This window comes from Sciurus carolinensis, chromosome 6, assembly GCF_902686445.1.
Source record: "Sciurus carolinensis chromosome 6, mSciCar1.2, whole genome shotgun sequence".
Lineage (NCBI taxonomy): Eukaryota > Metazoa > Chordata > Mammalia > Rodentia > Sciuridae > Sciurus > Sciurus carolinensis.
Window position 1 is genome coordinate 42123061 of NC_062218.1, and position 23541 is coordinate 42146601.

General features: G+C 37.2%; 1 protein-coding gene across 1 annotated transcript in view; it reads left to right on the forward strand.

Moving 5' to 3' along the window:
- Positions 1 to 23541, forward strand: part of Itga1 (integrin subunit alpha 1) — a 152248-nt gene that overhangs the window by 67310 nt on the left and 61397 nt on the right. The window contains exons 3-7 of the mRNA XM_047554870.1: positions 1315 to 1427; positions 2570 to 2658; positions 2771 to 2882; positions 3485 to 3612; positions 21829 to 21977. Coding sequence (XP_047410826.1) covers positions 1315 to 1427; positions 2570 to 2658; positions 2771 to 2882; positions 3485 to 3612; positions 21829 to 21977 — 591 coding nt within the window. The remainder of the gene's footprint in view (positions 1 to 1314; positions 1428 to 2569; positions 2659 to 2770; positions 2883 to 3484; positions 3613 to 21828; positions 21978 to 23541) is intronic.

Consider the following 23541-nt stretch of genomic DNA (forward strand, 5'->3'; position numbering starts at 1 on the left):
TTATGTTTATTCTAAAATGTTGAGATACATCTAAATCCTCAGATGTATATATATAGATAGATAGATAGATAGATATAGATATAGATAGATAGATAAACTCTTAAGTGTATGTATGCTCTAGTCATTAATAAAGACACAGTCTAAGATAATCAGAAGTACAAAGTCTTATGGTATATGACTAGAGTCCTTTGGGGGCAAGAAATGAGTCTTGGGATATAACTGAATAGGCAGCAATGAATCAGCAACTGTGGATCCACCCAAGTACATTAACAATCAACCATGTTCATCCATCTCATTTCTGAAACTATCTTGAAAGACTGTTAAACAACTTGCCAGAACTAAAATGGATAGTGACTTTATTTTTTCTATTTATTACTGTTAGAGTGATTTTATGATTCTGTTTAAAAAGACAATAGTGATTTTAATCTGGATCTCATAATTATCCCTATTTTCTAAGTGCTTATAAACTAACACATCTAATGTTAAATCATATGATAATCTCACATTTGTATTTCTTGACTTCTCTGGGAAATTATCAGTTTTTCATTGGAAAGTCATATACATTTTTATGTTTTATAAACAAAGTAGCAGACTCAGCTATCTAAATAAAAATTGATAAAATTATAGATTAAAAAATGAAATCTATCAGATTTTTCTCATATTTACAGATTGTGCTAGTCAATGTTTCATTATTGTGATCAATATACCTTACACACACAACCTAGAGAAGGAAAGGCTTATTTTGACTCACAGTTTCAGAGGTTTCAGTTCATCATCAGCTGGTTCCATTACTCTGAGCATAAGATGAGACATAACATCATGGTGGAAGGATATGGGAGAAGAAAGCTACTCAGGTCATGGCAGCCATGAAGGAGGTGGGGAAGGAGGAAGAAAGACAAGATATACTTCCCCAGGATGTGCCTCCAGTGACCTACTTCCTCCTACCATGTCTCACCTGCCTACAGTTTCTGTCCGCTCCCAGTAGTCCTTTCAAATTCTAATACATAAAATGACTTAATTCACAGATGAGGTTATAATTCCATCATTTCCTAAGAAGCCCCACCTCTGAACATTGCTGCACCAGGAATCAAGTCTTCAACACATAAGACCTTGGAGGACATTCTGTTTTCAAATAATAACACATATATTAAAATTCAAATGAATATGATATTATTTTAGATAACATTAAATTATCAACAGGATGATTATCTAATTATACACATGGTAACTACTCTCAATAACTTAGAATTAGTCATAAAATAATTAAATAAACTATTATTGTTAAAAATGTTAATTGCTTCATTTAACTTCCAGGGTGCTTATTGGTTCTCCTTTAGTTGGTCAACCCAAAACCAGAACTGGAGATGTCTATAAGTGTCCAGTTGGAAGAGATGAGTCATTACCTTGCATAAAGTTGCATCTACCAGGTATGTAAAATCAAATGAAGTCACATTATAAAGCATACCCAGTATTCTCACTGAAACCAATTTTCAAGTGACCCAAGAAAACTTTTAGAAGTAATCTGTAATCATTCTTCACTGATCATCCAAATTCACCTAAAATAACATTTCAGTTCCTTCTGCCCTAATTTGCTTTAGCAGATCATCATAAAGCATGTACAGATTTACAATTTCTTGCTAGTTGTATAATTTCTACCTCTCTGCATTATTTGAATCCTTTGTAAACGAGGGGCAACATGAAAGAACAGTGAGACAATTTTTTTTTTGAACTTGAATTTTGTTCCTTTCAAATATTTATGCATTCTACTATACAAGGTTTAGAAGCTTTTGCTTTTCCTATAAAAACTTTAAAAAAAAAAAAGAATAAGTTAAATTTCTTGCCAATTTTGTCAGGTTGGTATGCTGCAGAATCTAGCATTCCTCTCTGAAGTGTCTAATGCAATTCCTTCATGGCATTCCCTTTATCTAAATTTCCTGGCCACCTCTTCAATTTTGTTTCAGTTTTCACCATAAGCTTCATGATGTCCCCAAGAATTTGAAAGTCATAGTCAAAAAACTTGTGTTTCTGATCTTCTACATTTTTTCCTTTTCTTGACAGAAATGGCATTTCATCACTGGTTGTTTATTACCATGTTATGAAATTAAATATTTTATTTGTTTTAATTAGCAAAAACTTGTGAAAAGCAGTCCCACACTCTCATTGCCCTGCTAGTTCTGCATTCTTTCACAGTTCAACAAAACTATTTGAAACAGTGATACAAAGTTTCTGGGACATAAGCCAGCTCTTTTGCATTAGCTTTCTCATTATATTCCTTGGTAAAACTTGAAAGTCTATTTAGTTGAACCAACAGAAGAATGTGCTATAATATGAGCAAACCAAATAAAAATTTTAAAAAAATTTATTAGGGCATTATAGTTACACATAATATTGGTATTCATTTTGATATAATTATACTAGCATGGGATAAAATTTGCTCCAATTAGGTCCCCAGTAGGTCCCTTTCCCTTCCACCCTTCCTGCCCCTATTCCCTTTCCTTTCCTCTACTGGTCTTCATTTCACTTTCTGAAACTTATTTTCACCCTCATTAAACTTTGTTCTGTTTTGTAGTTAATACATCAATTCCAAATGTCACAGAAGTAAAGGAGAACATGACGTTTGGCTCAACTTTAGTCACCAACCCAAATGGAGGGTTTCTGGTAAGAAAGTCATAATATTTCATCACAACAGGCATGCTATCATTATAAGTATTTTAAAATCTGTTAATCTGTTATATCATTTTAAGTCTTACCATTTTTAATTTTTTAAAAGGCTTGTGGGCCCTTATATGCCTATAGATGTGGACATTTGCATTACACAACTGGAATCTGTTCTGACGTCAGTCCCACATTTGAAGTGGTGAAATCCTTTGCCCTGGTACAAGGTACAGATTTTATGCAATCTCCTTGCATGTTTGGAAAGCATAAGCAATGAATGAGACGTATGTATACACAGGAGCATACCAAAAAGCTTCAAGTGTTTTGTCAGCTACCAGCACTACCAATTTAGGTAAATGTTTGCTTTGCCAGCATATAAGCAAACTTTGTAGCTATCTTTGGAATTGATGCAATGTAAATAACCTTTACAGAGTCACATTTAAACTTCATAGCTAAAGCTGTCACATTACTTGTGTTTAAAGGTGAGTCTCTTGGAGGAAAGGAACTTCATGTGAGATATTAGAATAAGAAGTGTTATATCAAATATTGAGAAAAATTTCCTGACATAACTTTTGTACAGTATTAATTAAAATTAATTAGAGATGTGTTTTACTTGCCATGAAGTCAGAAAAATCCTACCTGAATGCGATGAGTATTTCTTATCTCCTTTACTTATCTAAAACTATTTTTCTAATTAGAAAAGCAGTGTGTCCACTTTGTGGAACATCAGTTCACCTTGTAAAATGAGTTGCTTTTGTCCCTGAGAACACTTCGTAGACTTCTGAAAGGATGGATTCCAAATTTGCCCAACTACCTCCTTTTATTACAGAATGCAGCACTCAGCTGGACATAGTCATAGTGCTGGATGGTTCCAACAGTATTTACCCCTGGGGGAGTGTCACCGCTTTTTTAAATGACCTTCTGGAAAGAATGGATATTGGTCCTAAACAGACACAGGTATATGACTTTAATTTTTATTTCTGTTTTTTTGAAGACAAAATTCATGGATTTTTAGTAAAGCAGAAATTAAGAATGAATTTTATATGTCATATCTCTGTTTTACTTCTGATGAAAGGAACATTACTTTAGAAGATGTTGTTTTCTTTCCTTTTTTTTTTTTTTTTTTTTTTCCTAGTACCAGGGATTGAGCCCAGGGCACTTATTCACTGAGACACATCCCGGGCCCTTTTTTACATTTTATTTAAAGACAGGGTCTCACTGAGTTGCTTAGGGCCTTGCTAAGTTGCTAATACTGGCTTTGAACTTGCAATCCTCCTGCCTCAGTATACCGAGTCCCTGTGATTACAGGTGTGTGCTACCATGCCCAGCTGAAATGTGGTATTTTCTAAACACAAAGTATGAAAACTTCAATTTTCAGTGTTCTTAGAAAATATCCCTTAAGGATATCTGTAAACTTATAATTTAATTCCTAATTGTGAAACAAATGTAGACACCTGTGATAATATCAGAGCAGGACTTCAGAGATTTCAGAGACTAATCTGAAGTCTCAAAGAGCCCATCACATTACTATCTCCTTCCTCATACTGTATAAACACATTAGTGTCTAACCACTGGATATTGCTTAAAGTCTCCTCCCCCCATATTAATTTATTTTCTTAAATGAAAAACAATGCTCTGGGCTCTAGCTAAAGAAAGTCAAATGGTCGTCACTGAAGTTGTTCTCCATCAAGCATCCATTTCTGAACACATCTCCTTTATTTCCTCTAAATGAAGTGGAAATTCTTGCACAACTCTTTCACTCTAGATGCTGAGTTCATTTTCATTAGTTTAATGTTGTTTAAACTTATGTAGTCATACATCTTAAAGCACAGAGCAGACACAGTGGATAACAGGCAAATAAAATGTCGAAAGGCAGACCGTGCATCGAAGGCAGGAACCAGCACTAGAACCTGAGTCTAAAAGTGGATGTGTGGTTTGGGGATAATCAGAGAGCATAGGACACTCTAGGAAAGTACATTCAGGCCACTGATCTCCCTTTCCTTCCTGAGACTATTTTGGGAGAAATTTCTAGGGCAGTGAAAAAGTGATCTGACTGTATCACTATTAGTCACAACCAGGTTAGATTTGAGACACAGTACACCCATATATACAGATAGGTGTCATGTGCTTCTGTGGGGGGAGTTAGTCCCCATGCCCTGTGATATGTATAATTTTCCAAAATGATGAAGATTTTAGAAGTTGAAGATTTCAGTAGTTGAAGATTTCAAATTAGAACGCAAAACTCATAGCAAAATATCATTTTACGCTGTTCCAAGGTCTCTGTAGAGGGCTGGTTGAAGGGTTAGGTCATGTATATCCCACTGGACAATATAGAACTTACTGAAATCAAAGTAGAATTATTAAGAGGAAATGGACTTTTACATATTACAAAATGTGAATTTTCCTAGTTGCAACTTTTCATCTGTGATTGACCTCAAGTGATTCAGTAGAGGTTTGAGAAGGACACTGGATCTCTTCTTTCCTTAGGGTACAAGGCAGCCTCCATCCTAAAAGACCATGCTAGACTTTTCACTTGCTCTTCCATCTGACACAAGTCGCCCCTGGGCCTCCTTTTTTCCACTTCTAAAGACCCTTCTCCCTTCCTCCTCTTTGCTGGTCCCTATCCTTTCTCACCTTGGTCAATAAGATTTCATATACCTGTACACTGAAAATTAGGAGGAATCTTAAAAGTTGAAGAGTCCCAAATGTCACAGTATGAAGGGCATGTGAGAGGCCGAGTGAATCGTTCAAGTTCACCTTACTCACTCACAATGGAGTCTTTTTTCTTTCAAAGCTAATAATATTCTCAGAATATTGTTTTCATGTTCTAATATTGCATAGTCATCAGAATATTTGATTTTACCTTCAAATGCAATTATCTATTTTACTGTAAAAATTATTTGAAGCTCTAAGTGAAAATTGGTGTAGCTGTGACAAGTTTGAAGTCATTCTTTAACTTCAGGAAGTCAGTCTATGAGCTTCTTTTAGAATAATAATCACTGGTTCAGTGAAGTCCCTTTCCAGTGACTCAGTTTTAGAAACAGATAACAATGGTTTATATGCTCAACTCATTCTGCTGCAAATTTTATGTTTGTTACTGTTAGAAGTGCAATTAATTTGTCTTAGTAAGAGTGCTGGTGCCTCCAATTAGAGTGAACTTTTTTGTTTGTTTGCTTTGGTTTTGTATTTTTTGGGGGGTTTTTTGCTGCTCTATTCAGAAGCACAAGAAGACAAGTATAGCACTTTTTATGTTACCAGCTCATTTTGGTGTTACCAGCTCATCCAAGTGTTCTTTTGCTCAATTCAAAACTGAAATCAGGAAGAGGCGAGCAATGCCTCTGGATGAGACTTTACTAAGGCTTGCGATCCAGCACAGGGGAGACCGGCGTGGGTTAGGGTCCCCAGGCTGCTCCCTGAGGATGCAGACGCAGAACTTACACAGCCACAAAGGGTGGGCTCACCAGGCACACAGCTGTTGCACTGGATCACAGGATTTCTGCACGTATCTTGTCAGTTCTTCGTCCTTGACACAGGGGTTTGTACTTGGCAGGGTCATCTGAATGCATATTGGGTTTGTTTGTACTCAGCTCCAAAAGATAATAGAGGTGCTCCCTACTGCCACCCCAGGAAGGTCACATATTGGTCAAGTTCAGGCCTATTGCATGCTTGGTGTGTGTGTGTGTGTGTGTGTGTGTGTTGGTCTGTAGTTGGAAGGTATAGAGTCGGGGACAGAGGGAGTCAGCAGCTCCTGAACCTGATGTTCAGCAGGAAACCTTCCCTTGGGGAATCAGGGTCCTCCTTGCTCTGTGTCACTAAGAAGTTGTTCTGCTTGTACACCATGGAATTCCAGCCTGCTCAGGTGGGCTTCAGGCAGTTATATGTATTTCTTGAAGGGAACAATGACTATTCAGAGTAATGGGGGCCAGCTCTTGGAGCCCAGAAGCCACCAATGAATACAGGGAGAAAAAACTTACCCTGAGGAAGAGGAGTGGAGTCAAAGTTACTTAGTTTTAGGACCCTATTATATGCAGAGGAACATTTCTTAACACATTGTCATTTGTAGTATCTTCTAAATTTACCCAAAAGAACCTGCTTCCTAAAGACTGTGTCATCTCTTACATCCATGACCAGCCCAGCACTCCACTATAATAAACCCCCAAAAGCACTCGTTGAATAAATCTGTGTATTATAGTAAATACAGTGTTGTATTTGTCTTTGATGTAAATACTTAATGAGACGTTTTTCTGTAGCTGGTATTTTTAGTATTCTTTTAAGACTATTAACTTATACTTTAGTCTTTATTATTCATACTTGAATCTCATCTTATCATTTCCTATTTTACTTAAACTTTATCTAGAACTGGTTTCACAAATAATTTTATAAAATACAGGAACAGGAAGAGTCAATTAGCTAAACTCTTGTATTTGCTAAACAACATTGAATAGGGTTTTGAGTATAACATGTTTAAACTGCCTTTAATATTTGATGTTCCTTCAGTGGATTCAGAAAAGACACTCATTCATAGAAAATTTGGAAAGATGTTTCTTTTTCAGAGAAATGTACACTAAAACATGCTTGTCTTTCATGTGGTCTCACTGTAATCCCAAGACCAGACAATTTGTTTTGACAACCGTTTTTTCCCTGATTGGTTGTTAATATAATTTAATAAGTTTGATTTCCCTTCATTTATTTTGTTTGTGTTTGAATGTTTGTTTGTTTGAATTAAAGCACTGAATTCTAACTGACTGGCAGAATTTGCTTCTGGAATTTTTCCTTCTTCTTATATTTAATTTTTCAATCTCCATTCCTGAAAGAAACAAATATAAAAGCAAATTATGAGAGACATTTTCCAAAAGTTGCAAAGATAGAAATCTAAAAGCAAGCAAAATAGTGAACTCTTGCACATTCCATCCATATCAAAGGTATAAAAGCATCAGGGAAGGAGTTGATAGAGTCTGTTACAAGGGGTTTTCTCTGTAGGAAGACCTACTGAGAATGGTTTCTGTGGGATCATACATTGGTAATCTTGATGTGTGTCTATCAAATTGGGACACAGTTGACTGATGCCTGGCTCCTGCCTGAAATATCTAAAAGGCACAATAGCAGTGTCTAGTGACTCACAGGCAACTCAAAGAAGAGGTAGCTGCACTGAGATCAGCCTATATTCCCAAAATTTGTTAGAGCAACAACAAAAAAGAAGCATATGTGTTTCCTATGGGTCAGTGTGAGTCACTCAAACGGAGAGCCAACATGGGTTCATGTTAGATCCTGACCATAGAGTCTGGTAGAAGTGAGTGAATGAATCTGCAGAGAAAAGCAGAAGACATCTGGAATTTCTACAGACTATGGTCATTAAATACATTCACTCTGTGAAGAGATGGAAGTGTTTCAGTCAAGGGGATTCTCAAAAAAATTCATAAAGAAGTGGTACACACCTGTCAGGACTTGATTCATCTTAGAATAGTACCAGTCCAGGAAGAATTTCTGTATCACTGACTTTGTCTTCTCTACCCATGTCCCTGAAGAAGCAGAAAGTATACTAATAGAAACAAGTATAAAAACAAATAAAGAAAAAAACCCAATGCCCCTTTCATAATCGCAGGCTTCTGACCCCTTGTAAGCCCCTGTGTGGAGTGGAAGAGAAGGTTTGACTATAAATTAACTTTCATGTTTTGTCTTTTGAATTTTATTTGTAATTTAGAACCATGTGAGATAGCTGCTATTTATTCTTTGTTTACCTGAAAATATAGCAATTTCATGTGGCACAATCTAAAATACAGTGCCTTATTTATTTTTTATGCAGTACTGAGGATCAAACCTCTAAACATGCTACCACTGAGTTATACCCCTAGCCCTCTAGTACCTTATTCAAACAGAAATCTTAAAATTAAGAATTGAGGCATAAGGCATTTATCTTCCCATGTAGGAATAACAGAAGAAGTTCACCACAATTTAATTTTAAAGTGATAGGAGGTCACAAATAAAAAGGTTGCTTGCTGATTATGCCTCCTTAAGTTTTGTTTGCTATATTAATTGCAATCCTACATTTAGTACCGTAGATAAAGATTAGTTATATCTATTTTATGCAGTCATAAATTTGTCATTTAGTAATTGCAAACAGTGAAAGACAGTCTCTAAAGATATGAAACATTCCTCAAATTGTTACCTTCAAAAAGATAAAGGAAGGAAGGAAGGAAGGAAAGATGGAAGGAAGGAAGGAAAAGAGACTATAATACTTGCCTGAATGTTTTCATGTGACAATTAATACACATCAGGGAAATGAAACAAAAGTTATGGGAGCCTCCATTCTAAATAGTTCCATGTTTCTGTGTGGCCCCATTAGCACTTTTGCAAACATAGTCAAGGAAATTTTGCCAACCAATCTTTTACCCAAGACAGAGTAAAGGCTATAAAATTGCCTTTTAAAAAACCACCTATAAAAACAAACCTGAAACACTCTGAGCTTGCCATAAAAGATATGATGGTGTAAACATTATGGAGGTCTTATTGATCCTCAATACCTAAACATAACATTGCTTTTAATAATAAATGGGAATGATGTAAATATGTCAAATACAAGTGCATTACCCTAAATAAAACTAGTAAATTGTGAGACTTGATATAAAAGTGAAATATACTAATGGAACAATGTCTAGATTGTTCACATCAGGAGTGTAGCATAACATTAAACCAGGCAAAATGAATGAGAGAAATTAATTATTTTTTAGGAATATTATTTATCTTTCTTTTTACTGCACATTTTGTGGCCTTATCCCTAGAAGCCTTTAATATGGGGCTTGATTCATTGTTGTCTAAGTCTGAAAAGAAGCTGAACTGAGCCCTGCAGCTATCCTCTTGTCAATCGTGCCACAGTTTTTTAATATGTTTTAGTGAATGTGGTAGATCTTCTCTCTCACTGGCCTCTGGTCTCCATTCCTCCTCATATCTATCTAATGTGAACCTGAATAATCATTCCAAAGTAAAATTCAGATTGTTTCCCTACCTGAAACTCTCCTCTTATTGCCTGCTGAACAATATTAAAACTCTTCAGTGCACTTAAAGGCACTGGGCACCTTGTCGTTCTCAGCGTGTTCAGTTTCTCCAATGCCAATGCCTTTCCGACTCCTTGGCCCTGCCCCTCCCACTCCTGATGCACACAATGTGCTGTGCTCCTTTTAATCCCTCTGTCTGGAATGCCCTTCTCCATCCCAGCTTATATGCCAGGTGAACTTCTTAAATTCAGTTCAAATGTCATTTTTCTGTAATTTTCATTGATTATACCAACTACCTTTCCCAAAAAGAATGGCTTCCCCTCGCCTATTTCCATAGCATTTGTATACTCTTCAGCATTTGACCTTACCACTCCATGGTGGTCTGGAGTTTTATGGATCTGCCTATCCTGGTAGATGGTAAATACTTAGATGACAGAATTGTGATTTCATTCTTTTATTTATGGAATACAGTTTATAGCCTCGCCGAGAAGAGACAAGTCAATAATGTTGGGAAAACAGAATTCCTGGAATTTATAATTTCTCCTACATTTAAAAATCATTGTTACCCAGGTGGGGGTACACACCTGTGATCTCGTATACTCAGGAGCCCAAGGCAGGAGGGTCACAAATTTGAGGACAAAGGACTTAAAATCATCATACTACAGTGATACAGCCACATCAATATTTAGAGCAGATGAATTCACAATAGCCAAGCTATGCAACCAACCTAGGCACCCTTCAACAGAAGAATGGATGATAAAAATGTGGTATATACACACAATGGAATATTAAAGAATGAAATTGTGGCATTTGTCAGCAAATTGATGGAACTGGAGAATATCATGCTAAGTAAAATAAGCCAGTCCCAAAAACCCAAAGGCCAAATGTTCTCTCTGATTTGTGATTGCTAACCCATAACAAGAGAGGGTAGGGAGGGGAATTATAGAAGATCATTTGATTAGACAAAGGGGAGTGAAGGGAAGGGAAGGGATTAGGAATAGGAAAGACAGTAGAATCAATCAGACATAACTTTCCTAAGCTCATATATGGACACATGACCAGTTTAACTCTACATTACGTTCAACCACAGAATGGGATCAAAATTGTAATGGGTTGTACCCCATGTATGTATAATATGTCAAAATACACCCTACTGTCATATGTATCTAAAAACAACAAATTTTAAAAAATTCAGGACAGCCTGGGTAACTTAGTGAGACCCTGTCTCCAAACAGAACAAAATGGTTATAAATGTAGCTCAGTGAATGAATACTAACCTAGTATATATTCAAAGACCTCATGTTCAATCCCTAGTACAGGAAAAAAAAAAAAAAAAAAAAGTCATTGTAGTAACCTCTTTCTCTTACTCTGATCCACTGAGCTAGAAAGGAATTGTGTGTAGGGGAGTCCCCTGAGCTCCCCTAGGAAACTTTCCATGTTTTCTCCTCTCTACTTAATGTTCAACTCTGGTTTTCTTCCTTGCAGGTGTTCACTCTCCTTGTCCCATTTGTTCCAGTTCCCATTTCTAGCCCTTGCACATCTCCAAAAACACAATGACTTGAGTTTGCTGTGACCTCTACTACCTTTGCTTTTTTTTTTTTCTGAGTCATTTTTTTCATTGCAGCATCTTCTATGGAACAAGAAACCAGCTAAAGACAACTTGTTCCTAGGTCCTTTATTATCTGTCAACTTTACTTCTGTTTCTGAGGACTTGTTTCCTTAGGAAATGATCATCTATCTTTGAATCAGTCCCATTTTTGTCCCTCTCCATAGTTATAAAACATGAAGACTGACTTCAGCTAAAATAACTCCAGAAAGGTCTGTGCTGACAGCTAACTGGGATTGCAGCCTGTGTTATCACTGCACTCACAGCCTGACTTATCACATGAGATGCATGTTGCAGTCAGAGCTTTTGTATCTTAGTTTGATAAAATGAAGTATACATTGACCAGACCCAAAGCCTGAGCTCCTATCGCATTAAGCAATTGTGAATCTTATAGAAACATGGAAAACCTTATGGTTTTACCACGTCATTAGTTCCCAAAAAAGAAAGAGAGAAGAAAGTTGGCTTTATAATGTTCATTGTTGAAAGTCCGGAAACTTAGCTCACACTAGAGTTAAAATTTAGGCATTGATGTTATAACTCTTACTTACAATAAAAAGTAATAATATAATTCTAAATGAATGAATAATCACATTCCTTTATAATTCTTTGATTCAATGTACTTTAAATACTTCTGTTTCTTAAACTCTTAAATGTGACTGTGTTTCATGACAGAACAATCAGAATGGCTCCTTCTCCACAATTTCTAGCAGTGCCCCTTCCCTTTATATGTCCTTACATTTGCTCCTTCTTTCTTTCCTAGCCACAAAAGAATGAAGTCATTTGGGTAATTCATTCACTTCAATTCAACAGATATTTATGAAACATCCAATTGATCAAGAACTATGCTGTGTCATGGGGAATAAAAATAGTCACTATAATTTTGTCCCTGATCCCCCAAACACTTCCAACTTAAAAATGAGGTAAAATCACCAGGGCACAGTGGTGCAATCTCAGTGACGCAGGTGGCTGAGGCAGGAGAATTGCAGGTTTGAGACCTGTTTCAATTACTGAGTGAGACCCTAATCAACTTAGTGAGACCCTGTCTCAAAATAAAAAAATAAAAAGGGCTGAGAATTCAGCTCAGGGGTAAAGCAACCCTAGGTTTGATTCCCAGGAGCTAAGAAAAGTAAAGAAAAAAAAAAGAAAAGAAAAGAAGGAATGAAAGAAAAAAAGGTAAAGAAGTGAAATGAGGTAAAATCTTATATTTGAATAACTGAAATACATAATGATATATCATAAATATAATAAAAATGATGAAATCAAAACAATTAATTGACCTTTACAAGTAGGTAACTCCTATTGTATATCAATGTTTTCCATACTATGGAAAACATAGTATGGTTCCATAGTATGGAAATGTATTTCCATACTATATGGTGTTAGAATATGTTCCCCACAAAATATTCCCTAAGTAGGAATAAAATACATCATGTCTTTCTTCCACTGAGTGAATCACAATGCACACTTTCATATTAAAGACACTGAGAATATTTTCAAAAGAGAGCAGTTGGAGACAGGAATAAGAGAAACATGTTCTCTTTTGCACCATTTGAAATCTGTGACACTGTGACACTTTTTTATAGATGAGAAAAAGAGAAAAGGGATGGGAGGGGGAGGGGAATCCCAACCTAAAGATACATGTATGTTTTACTTGCTGTTTTCCAAGATTTTTTTCACATGGAATTCTTTTCTAAAACCATGCCTATTAATATATGAAGGGGTGCTAGAACTCCCTGGGGAAAATTGCAAGACAGTATTAGTTTTTTTTTTTGGAGGGGGGGATTATAATCCCTTTTTAGGATTATAATCATATACTTATGTGGAAAATTCCAATAAGTGTTACAAATTTTTGTTCATGAAACAAAAATCCTTAGCCAATTGTGTGCCTGATTTATGCTACAGCCTGAATTGTCTCTCAGGCCTCTTTGGTTTTAGATTGTCATTACATGGCTGTGTCGTCTGTAACTAAGTCTCTCCAGGAACTAAACCCATCCCTTCCAGTTATCTCTGTAAAAGAGTCATCCTTCCACATGTGACTACTTATTCCTGCTTTGTATTTCAATAGTCCATGTGACTATGTTCACTCTTTGCTGATACCATAGTTCTCCCCTAAATAATGTCCACCTCAGCCAGCTGCCATAGTGCACACCTATAGTCCCAGTGGCTTGGGAGGCTGAGGTAGGAGGATCCAAAGTTCAAAGCCAGCCTCAGCAACTTATTGAGGCCCTGAGAAACTCAGTGAGGCCCTGTCTAAATAAAGTATAGAAAAAAGAGCTGGGAATGTGGCCCAGTGGTTAAGCATCCCTGGGTTCAATCCTCAGTACCACCCCCGCAAAGAAAAAATCCACCTCTAACCCAGTTGCTTCTTTTGGCTGCCATCTTGCTTAGTTTTTTCCATTTAGCAAGATTCCTGGAATCTTCCATGTGCATCCCCCCTCACCAGCCCTCCTCCGCTCTCCCTGGGTTTTGTACCATTCCAATGCAACTGAAGACTTTAGGTCAAATGTGATGATTACCTGTTGTGCCTCTCTCAATTTCTAAAATGGCTTAAATTCATTTAATTATCATCCTTGAGGCATTTTTCCAGTCTTAAAACCACTTTGTTTCCTCTCTTTGTCTTTTTATTCTGTGTTACCTGTTTTTTTTTTTTTAACCTAGCTACCTTATTCAGAAAACTGGATCTCCCACCTCCATGAGGTTTCTCAAAGTGAGAGAGTGAATATGCTCATGATTTTCTTTCCTCCCATCCCCTCCCAATATGTCTTCAGCACCTGGCTCACTTTTTATCTTTAATTCTCATTCAATTCTGCTCATATATACACATATGCTTTTATCAATCTGTTGCATCTACCTTAAATTATAAGCTAAGGAGGGACTGAAACTATTTCAATTGATCTGGATCTCACCAATACTCAGCACAGTATTACATGTGTTTGTTTTGTGATTTGACCCTTTCCCTGTAGTGGAAATTAATAAATGTTACCCTTTTCTGGGGGAGACTCACAGCAGGCCTTATTCTGTCTGGTTTCCAAGGAAACGAGCAGCCAGTATCAGCCAGGGACCTGCACTGGATGTCATTTCCCTGAGACTTGGGTTTCTACTCCCCCTCTTTTCTTTTCCCACACTTCTTTTTAGCTCTCTTTTTTCTGCTTATCATTATTTCCCTGCTATATCAGCTTTACTTGCTCATGTGAAGTGTTACAGTCATCTGGCTGGAATGTACGAGGGTCAGCTGTGAGCAGCAGAGCAACAGCAAAGAATCGAAGAATTTGTAAGTAAGGCAGAGTGCACACTCTTTACCTCTGCCTGCAGCATTGGAACTTACAATGCAGCAGGGGGACACCATGCTCACCCATCAGTCATGAAGCACACAGACTCCCTGACAGTCCACTTCAGACCTCTGAGAAGGTGAAGGGCAATAAGGGCTATAACTAGGTCAGGGGAGTTTTATAGAGAAAGTGGAACTTGAATTAAATCTTGGAAAATGGATATAATTTAACTTAGTTGGAAGACAGGGAAGAGCATTTGGTAAGGTTACAGTTATTCCTGGGAGTTCTAAGATAAGGGTGAATAGAGAAGGTAAGACCAGACTCACAGGAGAAAAACTGGATTTTAACATTTTTTTGAAGGAACCTCATATTTCAAGAAGCATTTTGAGGTTTTATTTGTTTTCTTTTAAAATGTTCTCATTTAAAGCATATTTCAAAGTCATAGACAATGGAAAGTGATTGGAGGTTTTGGAACAGGAAAGGGATGTGATGAATATAGAATGTCAGAATTAATCTTCCAGTAATATATAGAAAAATTGAGGAGAATAGAAATGGAAGGAAGAAGATCATCAGTGGAGAGACCAACCATTGCTATGCTCCAAGTTTAAGGCAATGGTGTCTGATCTGGGCTGAGGTAGGAATGAGAGAACATAGATGATAGCTGCCTTAGGTTCCATGCTGCAGAAGCACCCTCTTAGAGGATGCACGTGATATGATTTATTAAGGAAGAACTTCCAATAGAAAATAGGAAGGAATTTGGGGAAGTCAATTGGGGTAGCAACAGGGGTGTGGTTTCAGAAGAAGTCCAGGCCTCAGCCTAATCTGAAAGGGAAACTCCAACCTGAGTCAAGGGGCAGCTTCTTTGTTCTCTGCACTCAGGCATTGCCTGCAGACAGAGTGAGGGATGGAGAGGGAGAGATTCCTGGAAATTCTGGTTCCTTAAGTGCTTGGGGCAAAAAGCAGTCCAGGAGTCTGTTATGGTTTGGATATGAGGTGTACCTCAAAAGCTCTTGTGATAATGCAGAGACATTCAGGGATGAATTGAATTGTAAATGCTGTAATCAAATCAGTCCAGCCTAGTTTGAATGGACTGGGTGGTAACTACAGGCAGGTGGGGCAAGGCTGGAGGGGGTAGGTCACTAGAGGTGTGCCTGGCAGGGTTCACCTTCTCTGTGGCCCCTTCCCCCTCCAGGCTGCAGGAATGGAGCAGTCTTCTTCCACTATACCCTTTTACCATATGCACTCACCTTTGACCCAGAGCATAGACTCAGCAGATCATGGACTGAGATCTCTGAAACCAACTGTGAGTCCAAATAAACTTTCATGTCCAGGTATTTTGTTCATAGCAGCCAAAAACTGAACAACACAGACTCTAAGGGCAGACTGCTGAAGAAAGTCTCAGGTGGAATAAATAGACTCTAAGTATACAGGTGAGACGAGAGAACAGCTTTACTTTCTTCAGTATCTTGACATTTACAAAGAATAAATTTGTAATAGAGAATAGAAGTGAGACACATGGTAAGGAGGGTAGGAGGGAGATAGATAATATAGATAATATAGATAGATAATAGATGGATGGTAGATGGAGATGAAAAATATATGGCACTGATCTCTAAAACTTAGCAGGGCTTTAAATTTTCACTATTCTTAGTGTTATTTATCCAGATAATGGAATGGTTCATAGCAGCTTCTGTAAGATACGTGAAGCATGTTGCAAATGTACAGTATCAACACACATCCAGCACAAAGCAGCCTTGTTTGGTTTTAGGGCTCCACCTCCCCTCATGAGCTCTCCTCCCCATGTGTAAGGGATATGCTCTCTTTCTCCTGAGGAGTTAACAGCTTATGACACAAGTTTGATTGAAATCAATAAATGGGAACAATGTACACTCATTAGTTCAAAGTAGTAGGACTGTTGGGCAGTGCTCAAATGTGCAACCCCATTTGAAATCCATGGTCATTAATTGTAAAGGGAGACCAGTTGTGTGGCATTTGCCTGGCAACTGTTGGTGTCACAGAAGTACATTCATAGAAAAGGGCTGGATTTAACCAGTCACTTGGATGTTAGCCAAGTGAGTTAATGGAGGGAAAAAAAAAGGTTAAAGGAGTTAATTTGTTGCAAGTAAATGATTATAGACATTGAACCATGAAATCTAGGCTAAGTACCAAAAGAAAAAATAAGATTGATGAATTTATTTGAGGTTTGCAGTCCTGATGTGGCCAAGAAATTGATCAATTAGGTGTACTAGGTAAATGAGTTGAAGTAAATGATCAGAAAGAGGAACACTAGAAGTTGAGTTGAGGGGCTGCAGCTTCTCCAGGTGACAAGGTCAAGGACAAAACCTTGGGAATCCACAGCATAGGTGAGTTAGAGAAAAGATCTCCGATGCTGAGGTCAAAGAAATGAAAGACAACAGTGTCCAGTAGTTTACCCAGGTACTTGCAAAACCTTTCAAGAATAATGGCTGGAGTACAGTGAAAAATTTCAAATATTCTTTAGTCTCTTGCTTAAACAAATAAAAACGCAGGGAAATAAAAACAAAACAAACTCTGTAAAATGTTCTGAATGGATGAGCAATTAACTTTCACTGCAGTGTTTATTTACCTTGGTACCTAGAATTAGGCATAATGATTATCTTGGAGACAAAATCATTTCACTTTTATTTACACTGAACTTTTATATACCAAAGACTATGTGCAACCTACATGAATTCCTCTTAATAATTATCCAGTGTTACCCTGGTTTACTAATCAAAAGCTCTAAGGTCATTGGAGAAAAGAATTTTAAATCTATGCAGAAGGGCTGGTCTTGGTGGCACATGCCTGAAATGCCAGCGACTCCAGAGGCTGAGGCAGGAGCATCACAAGTTTGAGACCAGCCTAGGGAACTAAAAGAGGCTCCAAGCAACTTAGCAAGACCCTGTTTCAAAATTTAAAAAATACAAAGGATTTGGGAATGTAGTTCAATTGTAAAGCACCTCTGGGTTCAATTCCTGGTACCAAAAAAAAAAAAAAGAAAAAGAAACTATGCAAAAGATAATAAAAATATCCATCACATGTAATTATAGATCAAGATAATAACCTGAATTGGTGTCATGAATATTTTCACATGAATTTTTTTGATGTTTTATGTGTTAAGTTGGTATTATTCTACTTGGTTCTCAAAGGTATTTCTGGTCATCTTTGTTCTAAGTAACATACGGTCTTGGGACAGATGGTAAAGGATATTGGACAACATCTATGTTCATAGAAGAGAGCCAATCTATTGAGCAGGTTGCGTTTTCATTCACTTTATAATACACTCCTCATCTCTCACTTACATACATTCTCTAGTTCTTTCTTATTATATTACACAACTAACATCTTTAAGGGAGAATTCCTATGTTCTGCTTCTGTTAAAATATTATCCATTTATGTTTTATCATGCACTCCGGTGCATTTCAGCATCTCCTTTGATTCGCAGAAGGTAGCAGTGGGGGGTGGCTAAAGAATGGCGGGTGTTCAGGGGCTCATTTGAGAAGGAGTAGCCCCTGGGAGAAGCCATACACATCTTCACAAGATGCTCTTCTACCCCTTCACTATGGGGAGTGAGTGTTTAATAAAACCGTTTCTTCATTTATGAAGTCTGATCATACAGCGACTTCTATTACTATCATGTCGATAAACTAGAGAAAAAAGTAAATTGAAAAAAATCGACAGAAATGTAACACACCATTCTTATGTTTACACCTACCAGAATCACTCAGGAAACCTTGTGTAATAGATAAACCAGTTTTGTTCTTCTGGTTATTCATGTCCATAGAATGGTCTTGATTATTTCTATCTGTAGAGACATGTTTAAGTAACCCTAAGATGGCGGCTGGCGATGGGGCAAGAGGTGGAGCATAATTAGTGTTAACACGGCGTGATCTCTCAGGACCTTTTGCCTGATTGGGTAATGTCTCCTCTGCGCTAGTGGTCAACAGATGTTCCTCATTCTTTTTTTTTTTTTCTTAATTTTTATTGTAAACAAATGGGATACATGTTGCTTCTCTGTTTGTACATGGAGTCAAGGCATACCACTTGTGTAATCATAAATTTACATAGGGTAATGTTGTTTGATTCATTCTGTTATTCTTTCCCTTCCCCCCACCCCTCCAACCCCTCTTTTCCCTCTATACAGTTCTTCCTTCCTCCATTCTTGCCCCCCTCCCTAACCCTATCTCTAACCCTAACACTAACCCCTCCCTCCCCCCATTATGTGTCATCATCCACTTATCAGCGAGATCATTCGTCCTTTGGTTTTTTGAGATTGGCTTATCTCACTTAGCATGATATTCTCCAATTTCATCCATTTGCCTGCAAATGCCATAATTTTATCATTCTTTATGACTGAGTAATATTCCATTATATATATATATATATATATATGCCACAGTTTCTTTATCCATTCATCAATTGAAGGGCATCTAGGTTGGTTCCACAATCTGGCTATTGTGAATTGAGCAGCTATGAACATTGATGTGACTGTATCTCTGTAGTATGCTGATTTTAAGTCCTTTGGGTATAGGCCAAGGAGTGGGATAGCTGGGTCAAATGGTGGTTCCATTTCAAGTTTTCTAAGGACTCTCCACACTGCTTTCCAGAGTGGCTGCACAAATTTGCAGCCCCACCAGCAATGTAGGAATGTACCTTTTTCCCCACATCCTCGCCAACACCTGTTGTTGCTTATATTCTTGATAATTGCCATTCTAATTGGGGTGAAATGGAATCTTAGGGTGGTTTTTGATTTGCATTTCTCTTGTTACTAGAGATGTTGAACATTTTTTCATATGTTTGTTGATTGCTTTTAGATCCTCTTCTGTGATCTGTCTGTTCATTTCCTTAGCCCATTTGTCGATTGGGTTATTTGCATTCTTGGTGTAGAGTTTTTTGAGTTCTTTATATATTCTGGAGATTAGTGCTCTATCTGAAGTATGATTGGCAAAGATTTTCTCCCACTCTGTAGGCTCTCTCCTCACATTGCTGATAGTTTCCTTTGCTGAGAGAAAGCTTTTTAGTTTGAACCTATCCCAGTTATTGATTCTTGCTTTTATTTCTTGTGCTATGGGAGTCCTGTTGAGGAAGTCTGGTCCTAAGCCGACATTTGAAGATCTGGACCTACTTTTTCTTCTATAATCTGCAGGGTCTCTGGTCTGATTCCAAGGTTCTTAATCCATTTTGAGTTTAGTTTCGTGCATGGTGAGAGATATGGGTTTAGTTTCATTCTGTTGCATATGGATTTCCAATTCTTCCAGCACCATTTGTTGAAGAGGCTGTCTTTTCTCCATTGCATATTTTTGGCCCCTTTGTCTAGTATGAGAAAATTGTATTTATTTGGGTTTGTGTCCGTGTGCTCTATTCTGTACCATTGATCTACCTGTTTATTTTGGTACCAATACCATGCCAGGCAAGAATGGAGGAAGAGGGCAAGAATGGAGGAAGGAAGGACTGTATAGAGGGAAAAGAGGGGTGGGAGGGGTGGGGGGAAGGGAAAAAAATAACAGAATGAATCAAACAACATTACCCTATGTAAATTTATGATTACACAAATGGTATGCCTTTACATCATGTACAAACAGAGAAACAACATGTATCCCATTTGTTTACAATAAAAAAAAATACCATGCCGTTTTTGTTACTATTGCTTTGTAGTAGAGTTGAAGATCTGGTATTGTGATACCCCCTGCTTCACTCTTTCTGCTAAGATTGCTTTAGCTATTCTGGGTTTATTCTTCCAGATGAATTTCATAATTGCTTGCTCTATTTCTGTAGGGTACATTGGGATTTTAATTGGAATTGCATTGAATCTGTATAGCACTTTTGGTAGTATGGCTATTTTGACAATATTAATTCTTCCTATCCAAGAACATGGGAGATGTTTCCATCTTCTAAGGTTTTCTTTAATTTCTTTCTTTAGTGTTCTGTAGTTCTCATTGTAGAGGTCTTTCACCTCTTTTGTGAGATTGATTCCCAAGTATTTTATTTTTTTCAAGGCTATTGTGAATGGGGTAGTTTTCCTAATTATTCTTTCCAAAGATTCATCACTTACGTATAAAAATGCATTAGATTTATGTACATTGATCTTATATCCCGCTACTTTACTGAATTCACTTATGAGTTCTAAAAGTTTTCTGGTGGAATTTCCTGGTTCCTCTAAGTACATAATCATATCATCAGCAAATAGGGATAGTTTGAGTTCTTCTTTTCCTATTTGTATCCCTTTAGTTTCTTTGGTCTGTCTAATTGCTCTGGCTAGAGTTTCAAGGATGATATTGAATAGAAGTGGTGAAAGAGGGCATCCCTGCCTTGTTCCAGTTTTTAGGGGGAATGCTTTCAGTTTTTCACCATTTAGAATGATATTAGCCATGGGCTTAGCATAGATGGCCTTTACAATGTTAAGTAATGTTCCCACTACCCCAATTTTTTCTAGTGTTTTGAGCATGAAGGGGTGCTGTATTTTATCAAATGCTTTTTCTGCATCTATCGAAATAATCATGTGATTCTTGACTTTAAGTCTATTGATATGGTGAATGACATTTATTGGTTTCCTGATGTTGAACCAACCTTGCATCCCTGGGATGAAACCCACTTGATCATGGTGCACTATCTTTTTAATATATTTTTGTATGCGATTTGCTAAAATTTTGTTGAGAATGTTTGCGTCGATGTTCATTAAGGATATTGGTCTGAAATTTTCTTTCCTCGATGTGTCTCTGTCTGGTTTAGGTATCAGTCCTCATTCTTTCTTGTTTGGTACCGTGGTGTGTGCTCCAATTGTGCTAATCCTAAGCTGATTGGCTGCCTTAGGTATATAAGACATTCTCTTCACCTGGGCGAGGGTCACAGATCGCAGTTCGCAGAATGCGGGATTAAGAACACACCTCTAGGTTGCAGGTTGCAGGCCACAGGCTGCATGCCGCACTCCACACCTCCAAGAAGCGACCTACCTCTAAGAAGCAGTAGACCTCTGAATGCATAACCTCTCTGAAAGGGTAGCACCTCTAAAATTAAGCAAAGCCTCTCTTCCTCTAAGCAAAGTCTCTCTTCCTCTAAAAGCAAGCAAGAAAGCAGCCCAGAAAGTTCATTCCCAGTCCACCTCCGATTCCTTCCCATGGGATTGTTGCTGTGGGTGGCAACATCTATCAAAGGATTTATGTACTGAAAGATTTTTTTTAGACTCATCTGAAAGACTAAAATGTGTTTTATCTGACCTCCATGTCTAAACTAGAGAAAACTGAAAGTGAACCTTACCAAATGTATAACTCATGGTACTTTGGTATTTCAGGTTGGAATTGTGCAATATGGAGAAAATGTAACCCATGAGTTCAACCTCAATAAGTATTCATCAACTGAAGAGGTACTTGTTGCAGCAAAACAAATTGTCCAGAGAGGTGGCCGCCAGACTATGACAGCCCTTGGAATAGATACAGCAAGGTATTTGGATAAAATAAAAAACAAAGTAAAAGACTATGCAAAATAACTGCTCATGATTTTGCCTTTTGAACATTTACCTTGGTGATATTTAATGACCTCTTGTTTCAAATTAATTTAGCAGATTAGTAACTAGAAAATCAAGTTTTCTATAATGCAGTCTCACAACCCTTCTTATTTTTCCTGGTATTATAGGAAATAGTAATTGATAGGATGGAAAATCAGTTTTTTTAAATCACTGTTGTCTATTCCATCATGTTTTTTAGACTTAATGTTAGTTAACAGTTTCCTATTTATTCTTTGCTTTTAGCTTGTAGGAATCTCAAAGAATGAATTAAAATATAGTCCACTCCTTCTCAATATATATTCATATTCTAGTTTGTCCATGTATCTTTAGTGCTTGATTCAGGATTATTGAAGCTATCAGGTAAGAATTTTTAAGAGGTCAAATTAAATGTTGTCTTATTTGAAATTATTTTCAGTACTAAGTTTGAGAGAAATGAAAAGGGTTTCATCATATGTACTGCTTTGCATTCTTCCTTTCTTACTCTGAATTCTCTCCAGTTTGTATTCCTTCCTTTTTCCTTCCTGCAGATTTCTTCATGGAGAACACAGAGCACACTGTCCTGTCTTACGAAGGCACATTTTATTTCTTGCATTTTCCCCCAATTTCCTTTGGTTCTTATCTCTTGCTATTTTTCCTCTCATTATTATCCAACCTAGCAAACTTCTAAACAAAAACTGGACAATACTCAATTCACAATAAATCTAATAAGCAGTTTGACTCATGTCAAGAATCCTTCCCTTTAGTCGCTGGACTTTCACCTGATTTTGAAGAGTTAATTGCCCAGGGTCACTTGCCTGTCAAAATTAGTGTCATAAGGAGATTAAAGTAGTTAATATAGAGACTAGAAAGAATGAGTTGGATAGCCAGATATTTAAAATTTCATGTGTAGCTTCAGACTCATAGATGTTAGGAAAGCATGGGTTTGGTTATAGAGGACCCATGAGAAAATAACCACCAATAGAAGGGATCATTTTGCATTTACCTGCCTGCGGGATCACCAATCTGCATGCACCACATTCATATGTTTAGGTGTCCTGCATGTGCCCTCTTCAGTAATTGACTAAATGTGGCCACACATTCAAAGTTATCTGAGCGTTCTTTGAAAACTCTGAGCCTACAAAGAATTGTGCATTTTCCAAAAGCAATTACTTAAGAATGAATATTCATCTTTGAAAACTAATTGAAGAAATATTCTGACTGCTTTTGTTTTGACATAAATACCACTCTAAACAGTACTCCTCTGTGTGGTTTTTGCATACATGCTTCACAAAGAGTCTGTGTTTAAGACACAGAATTTGTTGAATTTTGAATATGCTCTAAAAGTGTAGTGATATAGCACTAAGTATTTTTCTCATACGTTAGGTTTTCATGTTTAAGCATATTTTAAATTGGTTTTTATTCCTTTCAGGCAGGATGTGGTGCAAACAACATTTTAAATTTCTTAGAATCCATTATCTTTATTTTCAGTGGTTCCCACTGCAATATATTTTTTTTTTCATT